The sequence below is a fragment of the Anas acuta genome, chromosome 2 (genome assembly GCF_963932015.1).
Source record: "Anas acuta chromosome 2, bAnaAcu1.1, whole genome shotgun sequence".
NCBI lineage: Eukaryota > Metazoa > Chordata > Aves > Anseriformes > Anatidae > Anas > Anas acuta.
Window position 1 is genome coordinate 132,817,558 of NC_088980.1, and position 20,448 is coordinate 132,838,005.

The window sequence follows — 20,448 nt, forward strand, 5'->3', positions numbered from 1 at the left end:
ACTTGAGGTAGAAAAAGAAATACTGCTTATGGAAACAAATAAATGAATTATTCTCTCTTTCAGCATCGTGGTGGGTCCTCAACAACAACTAGAAGCTGTGGCTCCAAGTAACGTCAGTCGTGTTGTGTTTTCATTACAATAACACCAATTTAGCAGTATACAGGTGTGCTAGGTTAGAGATTTATCATGTGATACTGCTCGGTATTATGGATGTGATCTTTTCCATTTTAAAATGTGGAAAATAACATGTTTATTGCCTTCTATTGCTGTGGCTAGTTCAGTGAAATAATGCATTGTAAAAACTTAAATAAGACAACTATGCTAAACTGTTTATGGTGTACATTTAGTCCAGACAAGCTATCACAGAAAAGTGCATCTTGATTGGCGTGACCAAGTATTTGTGAATACTTTTAGTCTTGTATTAATAAACAATGGTTACTTAATGCTGTTGTTTTTTCCTTTTACAGAAGAAACAGGCATAAACGTGAACACATATTTTCATAAATGCCTGATGCTTCAGGGAAGCTGTAAGTCATTAATTAAGAGAATAAATGTCGGGACAACTTTTTTTGTTAATACACTCATTCAGGAAATTTTCTGCCCAAGACAAAAACCAAGGCAATGTCATTTTCTTTTCACAGCCCCTATTGCCCCTGCCCTCTCCCGTTCCTCACAAGAGGAAATGTGTGCCTGTCTGCCTAGCTGCTTTGCATCTGCAGATCTAATGTTTCAAAGCTGATGTGCTTTGAACACAATGTCTTAGGCATTCTGCAAATTCTTCTGTTAGATCAGCTCCTAACACTGGCACTGCACTGAGAAGTCATTAGAGAAACTGCTACTACAGCACACACAACCACAATCCTGGAAGCAGAATGTTTTCTTCCCTAATGAGACTTGCTGTTGTCTCTTTGCACCTGTCACTTCTTGCTTTTCGTCCCTGGGCTGGGTGGTGTGTGCACTGCTCAGGTGCCAATCTCACACCTCTGTGACAGGTTGGCAAGAGCTACACACTAAAATACCACTCTCTCCACTCACCTAGCAGTCCCTGGTTACAAACAGTACCCAAAAATAACTCGAAAGTCACATTCAATAAAATATCTTCTTCCCTGTACTGTTTCTCCATTTTTATTTCACCTCAGATATCACGCTGACACACGTAATTAAAACTTGGGAATTTAGACTAAAAAGAGGCAATCTTCATTGCAGTATGGTTCTGTAATCCAGAAGCTGTGGACTGGACTGAGCCCAAAATTCAGAAAGGTGTCACACTTAGGTACTTGCATGTAACCAAAGCATCTTACCAGTGGTGTTCTAAGTTAAAAATAATTGCCTAAACAAAAGCATGTAGTGCAGGTGAGGTTGCCTTGCCTCCAGCTCCTAGCTGAGAAGGACACAAGTTTCCTATAGGCTGTGTGTCATATACACCAGCCTCATGGTGCTCCTTCAGCTATCTTACCTGACTCACAAGGCATAGATGTCTGCCTTTAGGCAACTGAATCAAACCCTTGGGCAACAAAGTCAATGCAGCTTTGGTTCTCTGAGCAAACATGGGTGTCAGAGAGTGATGGCTACACACCTCAACTTACGTGTACATGTTTGATCCAAATTTCAGCTTTAAATCTTACAGCATCTCAGCAAAAGTAAATGTTTCTGAGTCCAAAACTTTCCCATACTGAATTAGTATAAGCTGCTGCTTTCTTTTCCATCACTGGTTCCTTTAATGACACAGACAATGTCATGTACAGAGATACTGTGTGATCCAGCAAATTTGCTTATCCTGAAAAGGCACTCCGATAGCCATATTACACTCCGAAATGACAGATCACTGATGAGTTTAAATCTTTCTCCTCTGTAGCAAAGTAAAACTCCTCACTTTCCTGAAGGTCTGGCTGATTTATTTACCATGTCATGATGTCAACCTATTGTACTGCATGGTTTCTTGTCACTACTGATCTAGCAAGAAAGAAAATACAGTGATGCAGGCTCATTTGTTAAGAGAAAACTGACATGGTACACTCAGGTTTGTCATGGTTTTACTTTTCAGTTGTAAGAAATTATCTCCTTGGAACTTCGTGTCAAACAGGTGCTGGAGGAGAGAAAGACACTCGAGTAGGCCACAAGTCCTCCTAATAAAAGGTCTCCATTTGCTTGCTGGCGAACAAACCCTTGAATGAATCATTCACAAGAACAAGTTTGAAAAGTTTCTGTCATTTGAGAGTTTTGAGAGAGCAACAGACAGAAATTACCTTCGATGCATACTGGGGGAAAAGACCCACAGGACTATAAGAGACTACCAGTGATTAAAAATAAACAAACAAACATTCTTTGTAACATTACTTACCCATCAGGTTTACCTGATAGGTTTTGGTAGCAGGGGGGCTGCAGGGGTGGCCTCTGTGAGCAGAGCCCAGCAGCTGCCCCATGTCAGATCAGAGCCGGCTCGACAGCTCCAAAACCACCGTGGAGCAGGTGGATGTGGCCTGGAGGAGGCTGCGGCCCATGGAGAGCCCCCGCAGGAGCAGGGGGTCTGGGGGGAGCTGCCGCCCACCCGTGGGGGACCCTTGCTGGAGCAGTTTGCTCCTGGGGGATGGACCCCGTGGTACAGAGCCGTGTGGGAGCAGTGCTTGAAGAGCTGCTGCATGTGGGCAGCCCCTGTAGGCTCAGTTTGGGAAGGACGGCATCCCGTGGGAGGGACCCCACGTGGAGCAGGGGTAGAGATGGACCATGAAAGAGCCACAGAGATGAAGCGTCAGGGACTGACCACAGCCCCCATTCCCCTGTTCCCCTGCGCCACTCACTTGTAGGGTGGTAGTAGAAGGGGGTGAATGGGGGGAAGTTGTTTTGAATTTGCTTTTACTTCTCACTGTTCTAGTCTGTTATCAATACATAGTAAATTACATTAATCTTCCTTTGCTGTTTTGCCTGTGACAATAACTGGTGAGTCATCTCCCTGCCCTTATCTCAACCCACGCGCTTTTTTTCATCCTATTTCCTACCCTTGTCCTTTTACGGAGGTGGAGTGAGAGCAGTGTGGTGGAGCTCAGCTACCTGCTGGTATTAAACCAGCACACTTGCAAACAGTACACAAACAGAACATACTTGCAAGCTTATTTTAATTGAACAAAATATTATATATATATTAAATAAAAAAAAGACTAGTTTATTACCATAATTCTGTACTTCTAGGAAAAAATCAAGGGTCTATCAAAGTCAACGTGAAAGTTTTCCGCACTGTTGCAGTCACTATTCAACATAATCTGATTTAGCTTCTATTTGCCACAGAAGTTTAAAAATTGCTTTCACCACCCAAAGTATGTTACTGCAGGTCTGAATGCAGGTTTCTAAGATGACTACATTTGCACAAAATAACAATTATTGATGCTTGTTAACTGAAGGGTGCTGTAAAGCAATAAACTAGTCCTATCACTTTTAAATACTGTTCTAATTGAACAAAAATAAATTACAGCATCTGCTATGTTCTGGTATACACTTTACTGACACAAGTGATGAAAACCTGTCTTGTTCCTCAATGCTGCCCATTGCTTCCTCTTTGGAAAGTCAAGAACACTGGGCAATTATTTACAACGAGCTTCAAGAAACACAGTGCTTAGCTAGTTCCTGTGTTCTGGCCTGTGGTAAGAAGAGTTCTCATTTTAGGGAAACTGTTAGCAACAAGGTACTCCATACCTTGGAAGACTGTGTGCATCCACAGAATATTAAGGAATCTCCTCTGTCACCAGAGAGATTTCAAGTGAAGAGAGAAAGCAAGTGAAGTTCTGACAAAAAGGAAAAAAAAAAAAAAGAAAAAAAGAAGACTGCATATCCTAACACATTTGAGATTTGATGCAGTATTTGTTGTTCCATTATTACTGGTAAGAAAGGAAGTCAGGAGCAAGCAAGAAGCCTCAGTCAAGTACTGGTTTAAAGTTTATGGTCAGACAAACCATATAGCTATATAACACAAATGCAGAAAAAAAAATCTGTCACACCAAAGTGTAAAATAATTTATTTTCACTGCAACTGTATGACCATCTCAGGTACTACAAAGTAGTTTGCCTTTTAGAGCATTCTGGAAATTACAGAAAGAAACAGGCATTTCCACAGATTTTGTAAGGTCCTGTTTTCATCTCTAGGCACCTTTAAGAATCTTGAATTTCTACATTATATGTAGCTCCTTCACTGACGGATTTCTCATCTTCCAAACCACCTGTCACTTCTTGCATATGTCAAAAGGGTTGCTGTATTCCTGCAAGACAAACAAACCCTCAAGTTAGTTCAGCAATAAGAGATCATTTCAACCAAGTTTCCACGAGTCTACTTTTATAAGCCTTTTCTACTCCATATACATTTAGCAACTTGATATTTTTCAGATTAATTCATAGAATGGCTTAGATTGGAAATGATCTTAAAGACCACCTAATTCCAACTCCCCTGCCATGGGCAGGAACACCTTCCACTTGAGGTTGCCCAAGGCCCCATCCAGCCTGGCCATGAACACTTCCAGGGGTGGGGCATTCAAACTGTTCTACTTCCATTAGCAGTGGAGACTTGATCTGAAATCTTCCTGGCATAATTTGTCAACACGGTTATGTCAGTACAATGCAGATGCTGAGCTATGTACATGTAGGGCTGATCCTATCTCTCAAAAAAAGACAGTGCCTTTAGGGACAAATGTAACCCACAGGTAACTAACTGTAACAACACATCTCCCTTGTAAAAGTCATCCTAGGAAGCTTCCTCCATTGGAAATTATGGCTTTCACTTATACATGGGCATATACTTCAGTCATGACCTCACAACCAAAAGTTTTAAGATGGGTAAAAACTACTTAACTATTCAGTTCAGCAGCAAACTCTTGATAGCCACCTGTTCCTGAAATACAAGCTACTGATGCGCTGCAGTATTGCATGTTTGTTTCTCATCAGGTATTTGGAGGGCTCCTTCTGCCCCTTTTAAACATCATTTATTTAATTTATACATGCATCTCATCAATCCCTCTGGTTTCTACGTAGAAAAATGAGTGCTGTGGGATCATTTAACACTAGGGAATTTTTGCATGTAATTACAGGGTCTGCTGCATGAAGGAAACTCAAGTGAAGAGGGCCAAGGATGGATAATGAAATAATTGAACACCATTTACTGTTCAGTTTAAGTAAATTGTCTTGCAGTGCACTCCTTTACAGGATGTCCTTAAAATCAGTCTGTGTCTCTCCCATTCTTCTAGAAATCACAAATGCTATGAGTAAGATTTATTTTTTTTAAGCTAATGGGAACTTAAAAACAAATATATTTAGACTTAGACATTCTGTAAGATATAAAGTGAGACAAAGCTTTCACACCTTTGCATGAGAAGGAGCTTGAAATCACTGACTAAATTCCTTCACTTTACTGGCTAAAATAGTTTTGAATTTATCTTTACTTCTTCAATTCCAGGTACTTTCTCAGATTACATGGTCGAGAAGTATGAAATGCTTTTCTCCCATTCATACATTTTAAGAAGCACTAAAAAAAATCTTTAACAGGCTCAATCCGTTTATGGGATATTGGGCTCTGAGCATTCTTATTTGAGATAAATCCCTACTTGGATAGAAAAATTGCTTACACAGTGTCACTATTTTAAGGGGACCTACACACCAATGATTCCCACACTCTGATCAGACCAAAGTCTCTTCTATTTCCATGCTGAAAAATCAATTTTATATTTCATTAAAGTCTTATCACTGTTTTCCAACAGAAGCAGTCAATGCAGAAGAGGAAATAATGCAGGTCTTTGCCTGTCACATAAAATGCTTATTTTTTTTCTTCTGATTTTGAAATGTACTTTATTACTCCTTATTTTTAATGTTAAACATGCACCTTTTCACAGTAACCTCTGAGACCTGAAAGTAGGATCTATTAGTTGACAGATGTACTGGTTTTGGCTGGGAGAGAGTCAATTTTCTTCACAGTAGCTGGTACAGTGCTGGTTTGGATTTGTGGTTGTTAAAGCTATTGCTGAGCAATGCTTACACACCATCATAGCCCTCTGTTTCTCAACCTGCCACCCCACAAGTATGCTGAGGGTGCACAAGAAGTTGGCAGAGGCCTGCCTCATCCTGGACAACAGCCCCAACCTGGTCCAAGGGATATTCCCTACCACATGATGTCACATTCAGCAAAGCTGGTGGGAGGTGGGGGACAGGTACATGAACAGACACATTCAGAGAGATGGCATCTGTCTTCCTAAATAGCCATTATGCATGAAGAAGCCCTTTCTAGAAATAACTAAACATCTGCCTACTGATGGGAAGTAGTGAATAAATATTTTGTTTTGTTTGTGCTCACAGCTTTGGCTTTACATAGCAAACTGCCTTTATCTCAACCCACGAATTTTCTCACTTTTTCCCTTCCAATTCTTTTGCCCTTCCCATTTCACTGGGGAGCAGTGAGCAAGCAGCTGTGATGTTTTGTTGCCAACTGATGTTTAACTCACACCAGGCAGAGTAAAGGCATTCCTTGGATAGGATTCAGCTGCTGTTCTATTCAGGTTCTTATACCTGGATTCCCATATAGAACAACTTCACATCCCCAAGTACTTAAAAATTTTTAATAGAAAGTGACTAGTTGGGCAGGGCACATGCATACCACAAAATTTTTATTTCAGTATATGACAACAGGAATTCTCACAAGATTTATTTAATGCCAAGACCACTTCCTTAAATGAAATTGAAGGGGAAAAAGAAAATTCTGACCCTGACTAGCGACACTGTATAGAAGTGTACCTAGGAAAACTGTACAACAACAACAAACACCCACAAAAAATAAAATACTTTACAAGGAGAACAATTACTGGTATGTGCTATGTCAGGCAAAAGAAGGAAAAAAAAGACAAAATATAGCTGCAATAGCAACTGACTTGACACCTAAAAGTCTTAACGTAGCTGTACATGGAGACCACCAGAAACCATGATCTGAAGAAATGACCTGTCCATTTCAGAAGACAGAGAATAAAAGGACCAACTAAAGAAAGACAGTATTAATATTTCTGCATAGCTACAAGTTGAAAAGAGTTTTCTATTAAAACAGCACATCAAAATAATAAAAAACAGGATAATAAAAAACATTTTTACAGAAGGTCATAAATGCTTATTACCACGTCACTTTGGTTTCCTGTTCATCTACCCATAGTTTGTGCTGAAGACACCAAGAACGATAGCTAAGTGATACACTTCATGCTGTTACATAACAAAATCCTGGCTAATAATGGTTTATAATTTACATCCCCATTTGCAGCGGAGTAGAATCAGAGAACTCAGTTATTTTCATCTGTATGATAAACTGGCATATGCAGGTGGGGCTTATGCACATACAACGCAAAGCAGAGTAAAAAGTTTAAAAGCAGACCTTGCAAACAGTAAGACTTAACAAGATAAGAAATGGCTAGTGAAAACCTCCATGACTGTTTTTTTGTAACTTAACAGGAAAAACACACTTACCGGTTTTTCAAGTACAATTGGATGATCAGGCAGAAACTCTGGCTTCTTCTGAGAGAGTGAAACACTTGACAACTCCAGAAGGAAATCTCTGCTGTATTTGATCCTTTCTGTGAATACACACAATTAAGTTCAATGTTAACATTTAATCCACTCAAGTTTGGAATTCAGAGAACTGATCTGGCTTCTCATTAAAAGGATGGAAATGCTGTATGTATGTATGTAAAAATCAGTATTAAAAGCAATACTAATTTAAGTCTGACATTGGACGTTTGTAGTAAATTACAGAGCATCTCGCTCTTACTTCTATTAAACTGACTTAGTTAATCAGGAGGACTATTCCAAGCCAATAAAGGTTTGTTGCTTTAATACAAAGGAACACAAAAAAGTGAATCCAATTTTATGCAACAGACAGACTCCCTATAGCTTGTTCTAATTATAACCGCAAGTTGTTTTTTAAGCCCTAGAAGACAATCTCTTTGTATGTCTCTTTGTAACCTACGCCAAAGTGCCACATTTCTGTGAGACAGGTAACAAGACCCAAGTCACTCTCTTCTTGGAGCTTTTACTTGGTTGTCTTTCAACAATTAAAAAAAATACGAAATCTGCCATACATAAACTGGCAAACAAATTTGTACCAGTGAAATAGTTCTGAGAGTTTTACAGACTCAACAGCAGTTAAGGGATTTGCTTAGAATGAGCATGTTAGAACTCAAGTTTGTACCACTATCTCTAGCACAGCCTCAGATATATCTACCCATGGCTCATACTTTAAACAGATACTCTTTAAAAAGAGCAGAAGGAAGGAGAAAGGAATGAGGCAAGGAAGGGACAAACTTTACTTCTTATCCTAGGTGACAGCTATAGGTACAGCTAAAAATGTAAAACTCCATAAAAAATGAGTTGCAGTGGAAATTACACACTGTGATGCAGGAGAGGGGAAAAAAAAAGAAAAAAGAAATAAGGAGACATTTATAGGCAGTAGCTGAAAAAGTGGACCTCTAAAATTGTGTTACTCTGAAGGAATGGATGACAACAATTAACAAAAGATTGAAAAAGTGATGGCTTATAAAGACCAGGATCTGATGAGAAACAAATTAAGATTTTGTAAAAACAGAATGGTCTCTACACACCAGCAAAATCAATGAGATCAGAAAGCTCGAACCATCAGACAGAAATCGCTAAGTCCAGCACAGAACTGTACAGTCTTGGGTACCACGTTATAAGAAGAATATAAAGCTTTTAAAGAGCATCCAAAGGAGGACTACAAATATGGTGAAAGGTCAGGAGGGGAAGATTTACAAGGAGTAGCTGAGGTCCCTTGGTTTGCTCAGCCCCGAGCAGAGCAGGCTGAGGGGAGGCCCCATGGTGGCCTGCAGCTCCCTCACGAGGAGGGCAGAGGGGCAGGCGCTGAGCTCTGCTCTCTGGGGACAGCGACAGGACCCGAGGGAACGGCATGGAGCTGGGACAGGGGAGGGTCAGGCTGGGGGTTAGGGAAAGGGTCTGCACCCAGAGGGTGCTCAGGCACTGGGACAGGCTCCCCAGGGCAGTGGGCACAGCTCCGAGCTCAAGAAACATTTGGACAACACTCTCAGACACATGGTCTGATTTTTGGGTGGTGCTGTGTGGAGCTAGGAGTTGGGCTCGATGATCCTGGTGGATTGCTTCCAACTTGGCATAACCTATGATTTTATGATTCTACGATTCAAGTTAGATCGAAAGAGCAGGTAATTTTATTTACCAGGATCGAAATAAATAACCTTACCTTAAAGTCAGTAACACACATCAGCGGAGAATTACGGTTCAAGAACCTGGGTGACAATAAACTCAGACTGAGGAAAAACAGGAAAGACTCAGTAGAATTTAACATAATTCTTTCAATTCTTGAGTATTAAGAACAGAACAAGTGATGTCTCCAGGCTGAAGGACTGTAGATTACAAGTGAAGAATTTAGATGCCTGTTTATGTGCATACATTCAGAGAAAAAATTATCTCAGTGAATGGATGACCTAATATGGATCACTATCTCAGTTCCTGTGTTATGTTTAAGAATGAAGAATTAAACAGCAAAATGGTGCAGATGACAGCTGTGAGAATAATTTTGGAATCTGAGAACATACATTAATGAACAAAAAGTAAACATTTGGCTTTATCCTACCAAACCGTGACCAAGAAAAAAAAAAAAAAGTATGTTTTATGACTACTGAGTGACAAGCAGTACAGAAAGAAAAGAGTCGCACTGAAAAAAAGAGGAACAAACCTTAAGGACAGTGTTGACAAAAGAATAAACTTGATGGGACTAAATCATGGAAGAAAGTAAGTGATTTCTAGCCATCAGAATATTAGTACTTCAGAAGCACTGTAGTAAGAGCAGGAAGAAGCCAAAGTCTTAAATTCTTAAATGACTTGCATGCCATAATCTTAAAGATTGTTGAGGACAGCAGAGGACTGACCCTCTGCAACAGATCAGAGGATGCAAATCAGGCCTGTACTTCCACACACAGAAGCACCTTATACAAAACCAGGACTTGCGTGAAAAAATGTTTATGCTCAATTTTTACAAGACAGGAACTCCCAAAACATTGCCCAGACACATCTTTATATACAAGCCAAGTCTACCAATGGAGGTTTCCCACCTCAGTTATGGCCAAGTTTTACACTTTGGAATGTCGCATGAAAAACAGTCAAGTTTCATAACATTCGCATATTGTATAGAAGGAAGACAAACTCTCAAATCAGAAAAAAATAATATGCAGCAAATTTCCTTTGTCTTCCACCCAGAAAATACAAATCTGACAATGACCTGCTTGCAATATTTTACCTTTTTTTGTCTCTAATTCATGCTGGTTTGGTTGACAAGGCATCGTGTTTTGAGTTAAGATCTGCATTTCAGTCATTTCAGGTAACTAAAACAGGAAAGAAAAAGTTATGTAAACTTTTTTTTTTAATATATTTGACCAACATGTTATGAAACTTGTTGAAGTTATTAAAATGAGGATATATGTTTCTGGGTTTCTTAGTTGAAAGAAGTTATAGCGGAGTTTTAGCATTCTAATTTTTTTCTTTTACCAGCTGCCAAGATCTTAGACCTTTTACACTTTCTGTGAACATGAAAAAAAAAAAAAAAAAAAAAAAGAGGATTCAGGGTTGGGTTTTTGTTGTTTTTGTTTTACTTTTCATAATTTCATAACTATCCTCTTTATGGAAACAGGTTTGCACAAATTAAACCACAATCAGAACTGTAGTTATTAATAACAGGTGATGGATGAAAGGTGATGGTCTCGTCCATACGCAGAAAAGAACTGTAAATAGGAATAGAGTTAATGCAAAATGTCTGAGAGGTTTCCTGTGAACCTGGAGGACATTTGTTACTATTGGTTACACACAAATAAGGACACGCATTGTTTCACGTTCTCTCCAACACCTACATTTGTCAAAAGCAAAGCTAATTTTCTGGGCAGAGATAGCAGTCAACATTTGTATCTTAACTGCACTACCTAGCTTTCATGGTGAGCTGACCACAGTACAGTCAGAGAGTAGGAACTGTGAAATGGTAAAGTATTTCTAGAATATCAGCTTATCACCACTCTGCTCATACTTCCACTTCTGTGGTTGACAGTTATCTTTTCCTGATTCGTCTAAAACTTATGGGGAAGAAAAAAAAACAACATATCTGAAACATTTAGGAATTTCAGATGATTCGGTTAATAGAGAAACATACTGCTAATTCTAACTGCTTTGTAATGTTCAACCAGTCTTGGTGAGTCTTAGATATTAAAAAGGGAAACCTTCCCAAGTACAATAAAGGAAAGAGTATTAATACATTCTCAAAGAACGCGTTAATACAAGAAAAAGGCATGCATAATTAACAGCAATGTGTGAGATGTCACCACAACAGATTTGTATTTCTTCCTGCACCACACGCCCAACTCTGCCAACTGCTTTATAATATCAAGATTTATACTGTTTTTGGTTTTCAACCCAAAACTTAAATATTTGAGGATCACTCACAAGAATGCTCCCAAACACGTTCTCATCCAAAATAAATCTACAAAGAATGGAATTTATCTATAAAGAATACCCCTTGAGCAGTGCATGTCTTTCTGAAGCTCAGCATCATTTTAAAATGGTATTTAAGGAGTAGCAAGTTAGAACTGATATTGACTGTCAGAGGCTTTTCATGCCTTTCTCTCTACCTCCAAAAGATACGAGGTAGCCGACTGAACACTCTCCAGATCTTTTCTTTGAAAATTCTTTGCATGCCATAAAGGAATAAAAATAATTCTTTGCTTTATTCACTGTACAGGACCCAGAAGAAGCCCCATCCAGATGCTCAGACACTTCCACCCACTGAGTATCAGTTTGTGTGGTAAAACTGTACAAAAGGAAAAGGTAGTTTCACAGCTAGAATTTGTTGCAAGCAGCACCTGTAGAGAAGGCCCAAACTTCTATACTACTTGCATTGTGGCACATGAATAACTGGAAATTTTACATCTCTCAACTAATTTTTTTGTTAAATTTAACAAATTTAAATCGTTTTGTTCACAGTTACCTGTTCTGACTACTCAAAAACTGACTACAGAACAGTTTGATTCCATTCATCCACATGAAACAGAAAAATTGCTGCAGTCTTATTACTAAAATGCCTCCTGTACTAGAAAACTGACTGGAAATTGCCTAGAATCAAGGCTAATACCTTCTACACAAGCACTGTCACTGTACTCATTATTAACAGTAGATATTCTCTACATTTCTAGAACTTAGACAATAATAAGTTCCTTGGACGGCAGCTTTAAGACTGTAATTCACTGTTCGTTAGATTACTCAGAGTTAATGTTATACCTCCTGATGTGCAATAATGATGTGTTGTGTTGGTTTTTTTTTATTTTATTTTTTCCTGGTAGGTATCTAAACAGCTTTAAGTGTCCACATTAAATACCCCTGAGTAAAGCAGCTTGTTGCCATATTCTTCCTAGTTCCTTCACTGCTTTAGGTACCTCATTTGTCAGAGCTGGCTTATTTTTATTTCTACAGCTTATTTTTCTAAAATCTATCAATGTTAGTGGCAAATACAATTTGCTTTATTTTTTACTTCGTCTTTCACCAAGCCTTCCAAAGCTAAACTAATTTTCCTGTATCCTAATCTATGCCAACTTGAATATTTATTCTCTGATATTTAACAGGTCAGTACTACTTAAGACCATTTAGTAATATGAAGTGTTATGTCAACATATTCCTGTTTGGTACCTTGCGGTGTGCTCCTTTATCTTGTGTAAAAGGAAATGCAGTGGGGGAAGGGTGAAAAGGGATAAGGAAAATTAAAGATTTATGATTGCACAGACAGAGCACTATTACTATCCTGCCAAAAAGGCAGTAAGATTTAAACCACCTTTAATAGAATTATAATTTTGAAGAACAGGTTCTTGAAGTGAAATATGTATCTTGCTCTAGGAATGGGAACCATATCAGCAGACAAAAGCAAATGCGTAACAGCACACAGCCTTCTCAGATGGTCACTGATGTTTTTTAAAACACAGGAGAACATTTGGCAAGACACCAAGTTGCATGCCATCATGATTCAGGTCTCGGTGTCTTCAGAACTGGCTACTGCATAGTCCTTTCTAAGAAAACCATTCTGTGAAGCTGCTATACCAGCCTCTAAGCTAATGCTGCTTGTCAACTAAAATCAACAAGTTCACTGGGTACTTACTTATCAGCTGGTATTTGGAAGTACCTACAAAACAGCTGACAGTGAGCATTATTTAAAAGCCTTCTCAGAATCTTATGCCGGAGAAAAAAGTTGAAATTAAAGAACAAAAAAACCTCTACCATCATCAAAGAAATGCAGTATGTAGCTACATGTAGCCAAACACTGATGAAACTGAAATTCACTACTACAGCATTGCTGCCCCCAGGACTATTCTAAATGTTTGTTCTCCTACAGCCACATTGCTCAAGAGACAAGTGTAACGGTCCATCTCCCTCACTGCGATCAAAGATAAATATGTAGCTGTAGTAATTCTAGAGTTCGTAAAATTGTCTGTCAACACCTTGAGTTTAACACGCACACCCCCAAAAAAAGGAAAGAAAAAAGAAAGCCAAAGGCATCTTCCAGAAGCTTCACACAATACATAAAAGGACAATGGAATAATTAAACTGTTACTCAAACAAAAGATGAAGGAACAGGCCCTACAAAAAATAAATAAAATAAATAAAACAAAATAATTCAACACTTCTAGTATGCTCTGAGAGACATTCAAAGCAGTTATCAACAGAAAATCAACTTCAGACTACAGAACATTAAGCACTGCAGTTGTAATACTACAAACTTCAGTTTGCAGCAAACAGCTACAACCAATTTCATGTATGAAAGACATTTTGTACTAAAACCAATTATTTGAGGGCAGTGAAGAACTAGAGCTCTTTCATTTTTTGAATGCTAAGCCCCATTTGTAGCCCAGTCCGGCACAGCCAACGAAACTGAACTCAGAACACACACACAATTTAAATACCTAGTTTTCTGAGTTTGCTGCCTCTAATTTCTGCCTGTGCTAATTCATATGTGTATATATTTCTGGTATTATTCTTTACACAGACTGAAGAAAGACTGTGTACTTTAAAAGAGCTCTCTCTTAAATTCAGTGAAGATGAAACAAAAGCCACACAGACTTTCAAAAATAAGTAATTCATAAGATGTATTTTTTAGGTACTACACAAATATTGAGGAACTCTTCAAAGTCTCAGTTCTTTTTAAACACTTCTAATGCTTCTGGTTTATAACATACAGATTCAAGGACATTGCTAGTTGGGGAAATACCCCCTACCTTTCATTTGCTAACATAAAGGATTAGCTGACCTCCAATTTATGGCACGCCAGAACACACTCTTTCATCAACTTCATCATTTAGTATTTACTCAGTACTCACCCAGTCAACCTTACTCTGCAAACATACTTGACTGTTGCTAGGTAACTCAGTCTGAAACTCGAAAGTAATTGTTGATGCTGGTGAAGATAAAAGAAAACATTAAGATAAAAATATTGTAACTAGACTCTACTCTATGATACCTGCAAGCAGGATGAAATCCAAGTGTAAGGAGATTTTACAGGCATCTATTCACATGTTAAAAATTCCATGAATGTCATCATAGAACTTTCTATTTCTTCCATGAATTTCAAGTAAAAGTTTATGATGCCGCTTAGCTTCTGTCCACATCAGCGATGCTGGCATTGTTTCTCTAGCTACCAAAGATTTCTAACTTAATAACAGCTGTAATACGTAATATCAAAGAGGCATAAACAGAAAATTTTAAAAAATATATATAATACATACATCTTATATAAATACTGTGTGGTCTTTGTCAGACGTAGGAAAAAAAAACTTTTATGAAGGCCTGATAACAATGGTATGGTGCAGTACTTTGTATTTGCAATAGAATTAAACAATCCATTTGTTAACTTATGCATATTTAATGTTTTCAACAGGAGTCAACTAACCCAAGAAATCTAAATCTAATAGGTAAGACTGATTGAGCTTCCTGAAGTATGCTAGAAATTCAGATGCCAAACTATAAAAGTAACACCAAGAAGAGTTCTGCATAAACCTGATGTAATTTAAAATCAGATTTTATCAGAGGTGATGTAGTGAGACCAACACAGAGCACAACAGTTATGCATCACTGTATTGTGAACAAAGCAATAAAATAAATAAATAAATATAATAATAAAAAAGACAAGAAACCTTACACACCATTCTTATTTCTTTAAATAAGAGTTTTGGCTTTGTGAGTTACTCACCTTGTTTTGAAGTTAAATGACGCACAGGTCGTGCTGGCTGAAGGGATTTACCAACAAACTTTTTAGCTCCCTTTAGCATTTTGAAGCGCCACACTTTAAAAAAGCAGCAGAAATCAACACAAAGTATTCAGCTTCAAATAGGCATGTTAAGAGAGAAGAGCAGTCTACCAATTGTTAGTCACGCGTGACAAGAGCATATACTATTTATTAAGTAATCAGGCAGGAAAGAAAAGCAAGCCTTAACAGAACCTTTCTTAGATAACAAAATGCACTGGATAAAATTTGCAAAGACATAATCAGACATTTCCTTCATTTTTCCCTCCAACTGAGCTGCCATAGCTACTTCTCAATAAGACTTTTTGTAGGTATGTCAGAAGATGGGGACACCCAATGGAAACACAGGCATTTTCTAACAGTTAACTTAATCAAAGCGGGGGTGAATTAATTAACATTGGTCTACCCTTTACAGTCTGCTGGCTGTATGTTCCTTATATGTACATATGTGTACTTCCATAATTGTTTTTTACTGTCTGGTTTAGTTAAATAAATACAGATTTGCATCTTCCTACTCAATTTAGCTGCTACAGAAACACCAAAAGCCGCCGAGATTTGCCATTGTAAATAAATGGCTACTCTTAAATAGTGTTTAGTCCTTCTCCTTGCCACTAAAACAACAACCAGCACATATACATAATAGCACATATACTAATAACAGTACTGAAATACATTTTTTTCCAAAAAGACTTTATAACACAAAGAATTGCAAAAACAACAGCAACAAGAAAAAAAGATTCAAAGGAAACGATAAAGTTCAAGAAGGGAAACTATAGAGATATTATCCGATTCTGATATGGAACAGAAAGTAAAAGTTAGGTTATTTAAAATATGAATCAGTCAGTATTCCCTCTCATTTCATATGGTCTCTGCACTATAAAAAGAAAATAATCTGTTCATTTAGTACATTACAATCTTTTGAACATTGATCTTTTATTATTCTCAAGTAAGTTTTCCAACATACACAATTTGAATGCATCCAGATCTAGCAAACCAACTGTCAGTTACCGTCTGAATTAAAACAATTAAACTGAAACGAGAGGAAAAAAAAAAAGGAAAAAAAAAACACAGATCTGATTCCCTGTTTTCCCTACCTTCTCAACTTAAAAAGAAGGGCTTGAAAGCTGTAGTCAAAGCAACGAGGAAAATTCTTGCAGGTGAATGAACTGAGACTACTGACCTGGAAGATAAATTTCATTTTATCCAGATTAGGAATGCTTATTTAAACTACATTTATCCTAGAGACTACATTTCCACATAAAGCAATACAGTAATGTTTGCTGCATCAGAAGATGAAAAAAATACAAGCTTTCCTCCATATCCTGGTTGTAAATGACATGCACACACTTTTTCAGAACAGCAAAAAATGTGTAAGAGACTGGGTAGCTTCTCCAGTGAAGGAGACCTGTATTTTTTTCAGCTTTCTCCTGTAGATGGAAACAAGATGACTCGTAGTGATGACAAAACAACACAATTCTCCTTCTCCCCCTCATCTCCGCTCCCAGATTTCGGAGGGGACAATGTCTAGGAAGCCACATACTCCCAAAACAGGCAGAAGAAGAAAAAATATATATGAGAAGTATGTTTGGGAAAGGGTGAAATCCAGTTAAGATATTGAAATAGTTCCACATCCTCCTTTTTAAGACCTTTCAGTAGGAGGAGGCTAGATGAACTCTCAACAAATAATCTAGCATGATCTGAATTTATACAATATCCTAGTAATTATCCTAGCAATATTACGTCCTAGTAAAATCAAGAAAAGTGGTGAGAAATCAGCTCTAATAGCTGAGAAACAAACTGCCTTCAGGAGAGGCTATTGCCACTGGGGCGCCTGCTGCAGCCCCAGGCCTTCCCCTTGCCAAGCCCACATCTCTTCTCCCAAGTTATTTCCTTTTTTTCATCTCCAGAGATGAAGGCCCATCATGAAGGAAGCCCTCTGCAGAAGCAGCAAGGTCTAGGAGGATTTCTGTACGATTCCTTTTTGAGCATCTGAAGAAGCTGGGCATTCTCAGCAACCAGCTCACAAACATGTCCCCCACAGGGCCAGCATGGCTCAATGCTTCCCTAAAAGAGCACTAATAAAAATCTTATAAAAAAATCCCCAAGCGCTGAGGTGGGCACACAAGTACAGAACAGAGACCACCCCACCTTGCCCCGAGGGGCTCCCTGTTTCAGCCTGACCCCACAGCCCCCCAGGACCTACGCTGTCCCCAGCACCACCTCAGCCTGCCCCAGCCCAGCCGCCATCCCCAATCCCCGGCTCCCCTTCGGGCCGTGGGCCCCCTGGGGATGCCCAGCCGGGCTGTGGCCGCCCCCCGGAGCAGTTCCCCTCGCCCCTCGCCTCAGGCAGCGCCCCCGGCCCCACGGTGCTCCCACAGCCAGCTGTGGGGTCGCCGCCAGCCGTTGAACGGTGGCCCGAGGCCGGTCGGGGCGCAGAGCTCCGGCCCCGGGTGGGAGGGAATGGGGCGTGTGTACACCCCCCCGGCTTCTGGTCACGTTGCCGTGGTGACAATAAAAAGCAAGGTTTGGGGTCAGTTGGAGTCTGGATGTGGCTGAACAGAAAGGGTTTCTTCATAGGGTGCTGCCTCGGTGTGCTGGCAGCTAATGGGGTCTCCCACTCGTTCAGAAACGCAGTCTGTTTGCTCCTCGAGTCACTCATCCCCCCTACAAAATGAAGTTCTCATTCCTCAGGTATTACAGGTTAACAGTAGAAATAAGGAGAAAATGAGTGACTCATCCTCCCTAACTACAGCCATCCAGACAGAAAAGCAAAATCCAGAGGCTGGAGAAAGCAGGCAGGTGTTTTGTGAGCCTGGAAATTGCCTGTGCCAACCTGCCCAAAGGCACCAGCCCCTCACACAGGTACAGGGCACCAGGGAGCTGCCACCAGCTTCTCAGGCACACAAGTGACGGTGTCCTGCAGGGTTTTGAAATTTAAATATATTTTTGTTGCAGCATGTGATCAACGGCAACAGTGGATAAGGCCTAACTACCAAGGAGGCAGACTAAAATTCACTGTTGTTAATTTCCTCCATTCCAGGTAGTCACTTTATTTGTTACTTAAGTACACGATCTTAATTAAAAATCCTTTTTTTTTTTTAATGCATATATATGCGCATATTTTATATATATAATTTATATGTATAAATATAAATTATTTATATTTATATTTATATATATTATATATTATTTATATATATATATATATATATATATATATATAACATAACATTTACTGACTCCAGAGATTCAGAATAGGTAACACTGAGTATACAACTTAATTACATATATAGCAGGTATATAGGTATATATAGGTATATATAGACATTTCAATAAATTAAATTAGTAATTCAATTACTAATAAATAATTTTGATATGACTTGAAGTCATTTCTTCCAAGTGTATTATACTCAGACGTGTTTCTTCTGACTCATGTCATCTATTCTACGAAGATTATCATGTAAAACAGTTACTTCTTTACTCATGTCAACCATCTCCCTTACCTAAATCAGCACTAATTACTAATATGTATGTACAAATAAATATTAAATATCTCCTGCTACTCCAGAACAGCTCCTGACAGAAAAATCAATGAGGCAACAAAGATGAAGGTACAGTTTCTCATAGGGCTGTTGTGCTTTTGTAAGAAGTGTGTCAAGCACTGCAAAACAGATTTCCACACAATCAGCACAATTTTTCCTGTGGTTGATGTATCAAAACGATACACAGACAGTGATGTAGTCTCATATAGCCTTCTAGTATTTTTGCAGGGTTAAATACACTAAGAACAAATTAAACAGTAAAGACCTTACACGTATATTTCACAGGGGCTGTAGGCTGTGCTGCTGCTGTCAGTGTATAATGGAAGGAGAACTGGCAGGAGCAGAAATAGGGCATGAAGTGGAAAGAAGTTGTGTGCGCCAGCTATTTTGAAAGCTTGTTGCTCCTGGTCCTGCTGTGAAGATGGGAATATTAGGGCTGGTAATGGCTGTTTTGAGGCACTGACCATCCCAGCAGGAACAGTTATCACCTCACACGTTGCCACCCGTGACTTGGCAGTACCAGCAGTAGCAGTGTGACCAGCTTTCCTGCATTCTGCCATAGGCAGAGAGGGAGCACTGGACCACAGCCATTTTGTAGAGCCCAGCAACCCGCTGTCATACTTTGCCTGTGCTTAGAGAGCATCCTGCTCCTGACTGTGGCAACTGAAAACATAAGTGAATGTTTTCTTTTTCCACTTTGTCCACTCCCTCCCAGTTTTCCTGGTGCTGGTTCCACCCTAGTAGAAATTTCTACTTCCTTTGATGTTATGTTCTTACATTACATGTTGATTATCCACTGTGCTCTCAAATATCCGATATACACAGTGATTAATTTGAAGAAACAATGACAGATTTATTCGTGAGAAAATAATTATATATAGCAAAGTAGAAAAAATAAAGCTTGCATTGGTGTGAGCAAAATTCACATATAAAGAAAAATATAGCTTCAACTTGGTGAACTAATAGATTTTTATTTATTTTTTTAACATTTGTGCTCGTGAAGTCTGCAGATCACACAGTCGCACTTACTGGCTCTAGTAGATACAGTTCAAGAAAACATAAAACATTTATGAAAGACAATATCCATATTGCATGTGTAAAAATGAGCAATTGCACATCTAAGTGAGCATGTAATTGTAATTTACGTGATTTTAGTTTCCAAATGGATGGCAGGTAGTAGCAAAGTAATGTCTTTGTGCTTAAGTGAAAAGACTAGCCTGGAGGCAGACTTGTAGCTGCAAGTTTAAAAAGACATTTTTAGTGTAATTTGTCAATCAGTTGTGCAGCCAAGTGCAATCAGTTTATTTGCATATGTAACTACGATTTATTTAGCATTACTTGTTCGGGTGAGATTTTTATTTCTAATGCCACTTTCAAAGTAAATTCAGCACAAAGGAAAAAACATTATTTTCAGTGTTACAGAATCTAAATTACAGAACCTAAACTGAACGGTGCCCTCAGAGCTGTATGAACTGAGTATTCTCAATGACTGTAGACACTGAACATCGCAATTTCAGCTGACCTTATTTTGTAGGCTCTGAGAATCACCTGCACTTCCAGCTTCACAGAGGAGATCCCAGAAGCT

The 20,448-nt window shown here is 38.8% G+C and overlaps 2 protein-coding genes across 3 annotated transcripts in view; one reads left to right on the forward strand and one right to left on the reverse strand.

Moving 5' to 3' along the window:
- Positions 1–443, forward strand: part of NECAB1 (N-terminal EF-hand calcium binding protein 1) — a 60,018-nt gene extending 59,575 nt beyond the window's left edge. For both annotated transcript variants that reach the window (XM_068672239.1, XM_068672240.1), the window contains exon 13: positions 64–443. In XM_068672239.1, coding sequence (XP_068528340.1) covers positions 64–92 — 29 coding nt within the window. In that variant the 3' untranslated portion in view covers positions 93–443. The remainder of the gene's footprint in view (positions 1–63) is intronic.
- A 3,584-nt stretch (positions 444–4,027) lies between these two features.
- Positions 4,028–16,061, reverse strand: C2H8orf88 (chromosome 2 C8orf88 homolog). Its single transcript, XM_068672961.1, has 5 exons — positions 15,268–16,061; positions 14,399–14,475; positions 10,294–10,378; positions 7,476–7,582; positions 4,028–4,246 (listed from the first exon to the last, which is right to left on the reverse strand). The coding sequence occupies exons 1-5, from the start codon at positions 15,344–15,346 to the stop codon at positions 4,211–4,213; spliced, it is 384 nt and encodes a 127-aa protein (XP_068529062.1). The 5' UTR covers positions 15,347–16,061; the 3' UTR covers positions 4,028–4,210.
- Between the last annotated feature and the right edge of the window lie 4,387 nt (positions 16,062–20,448).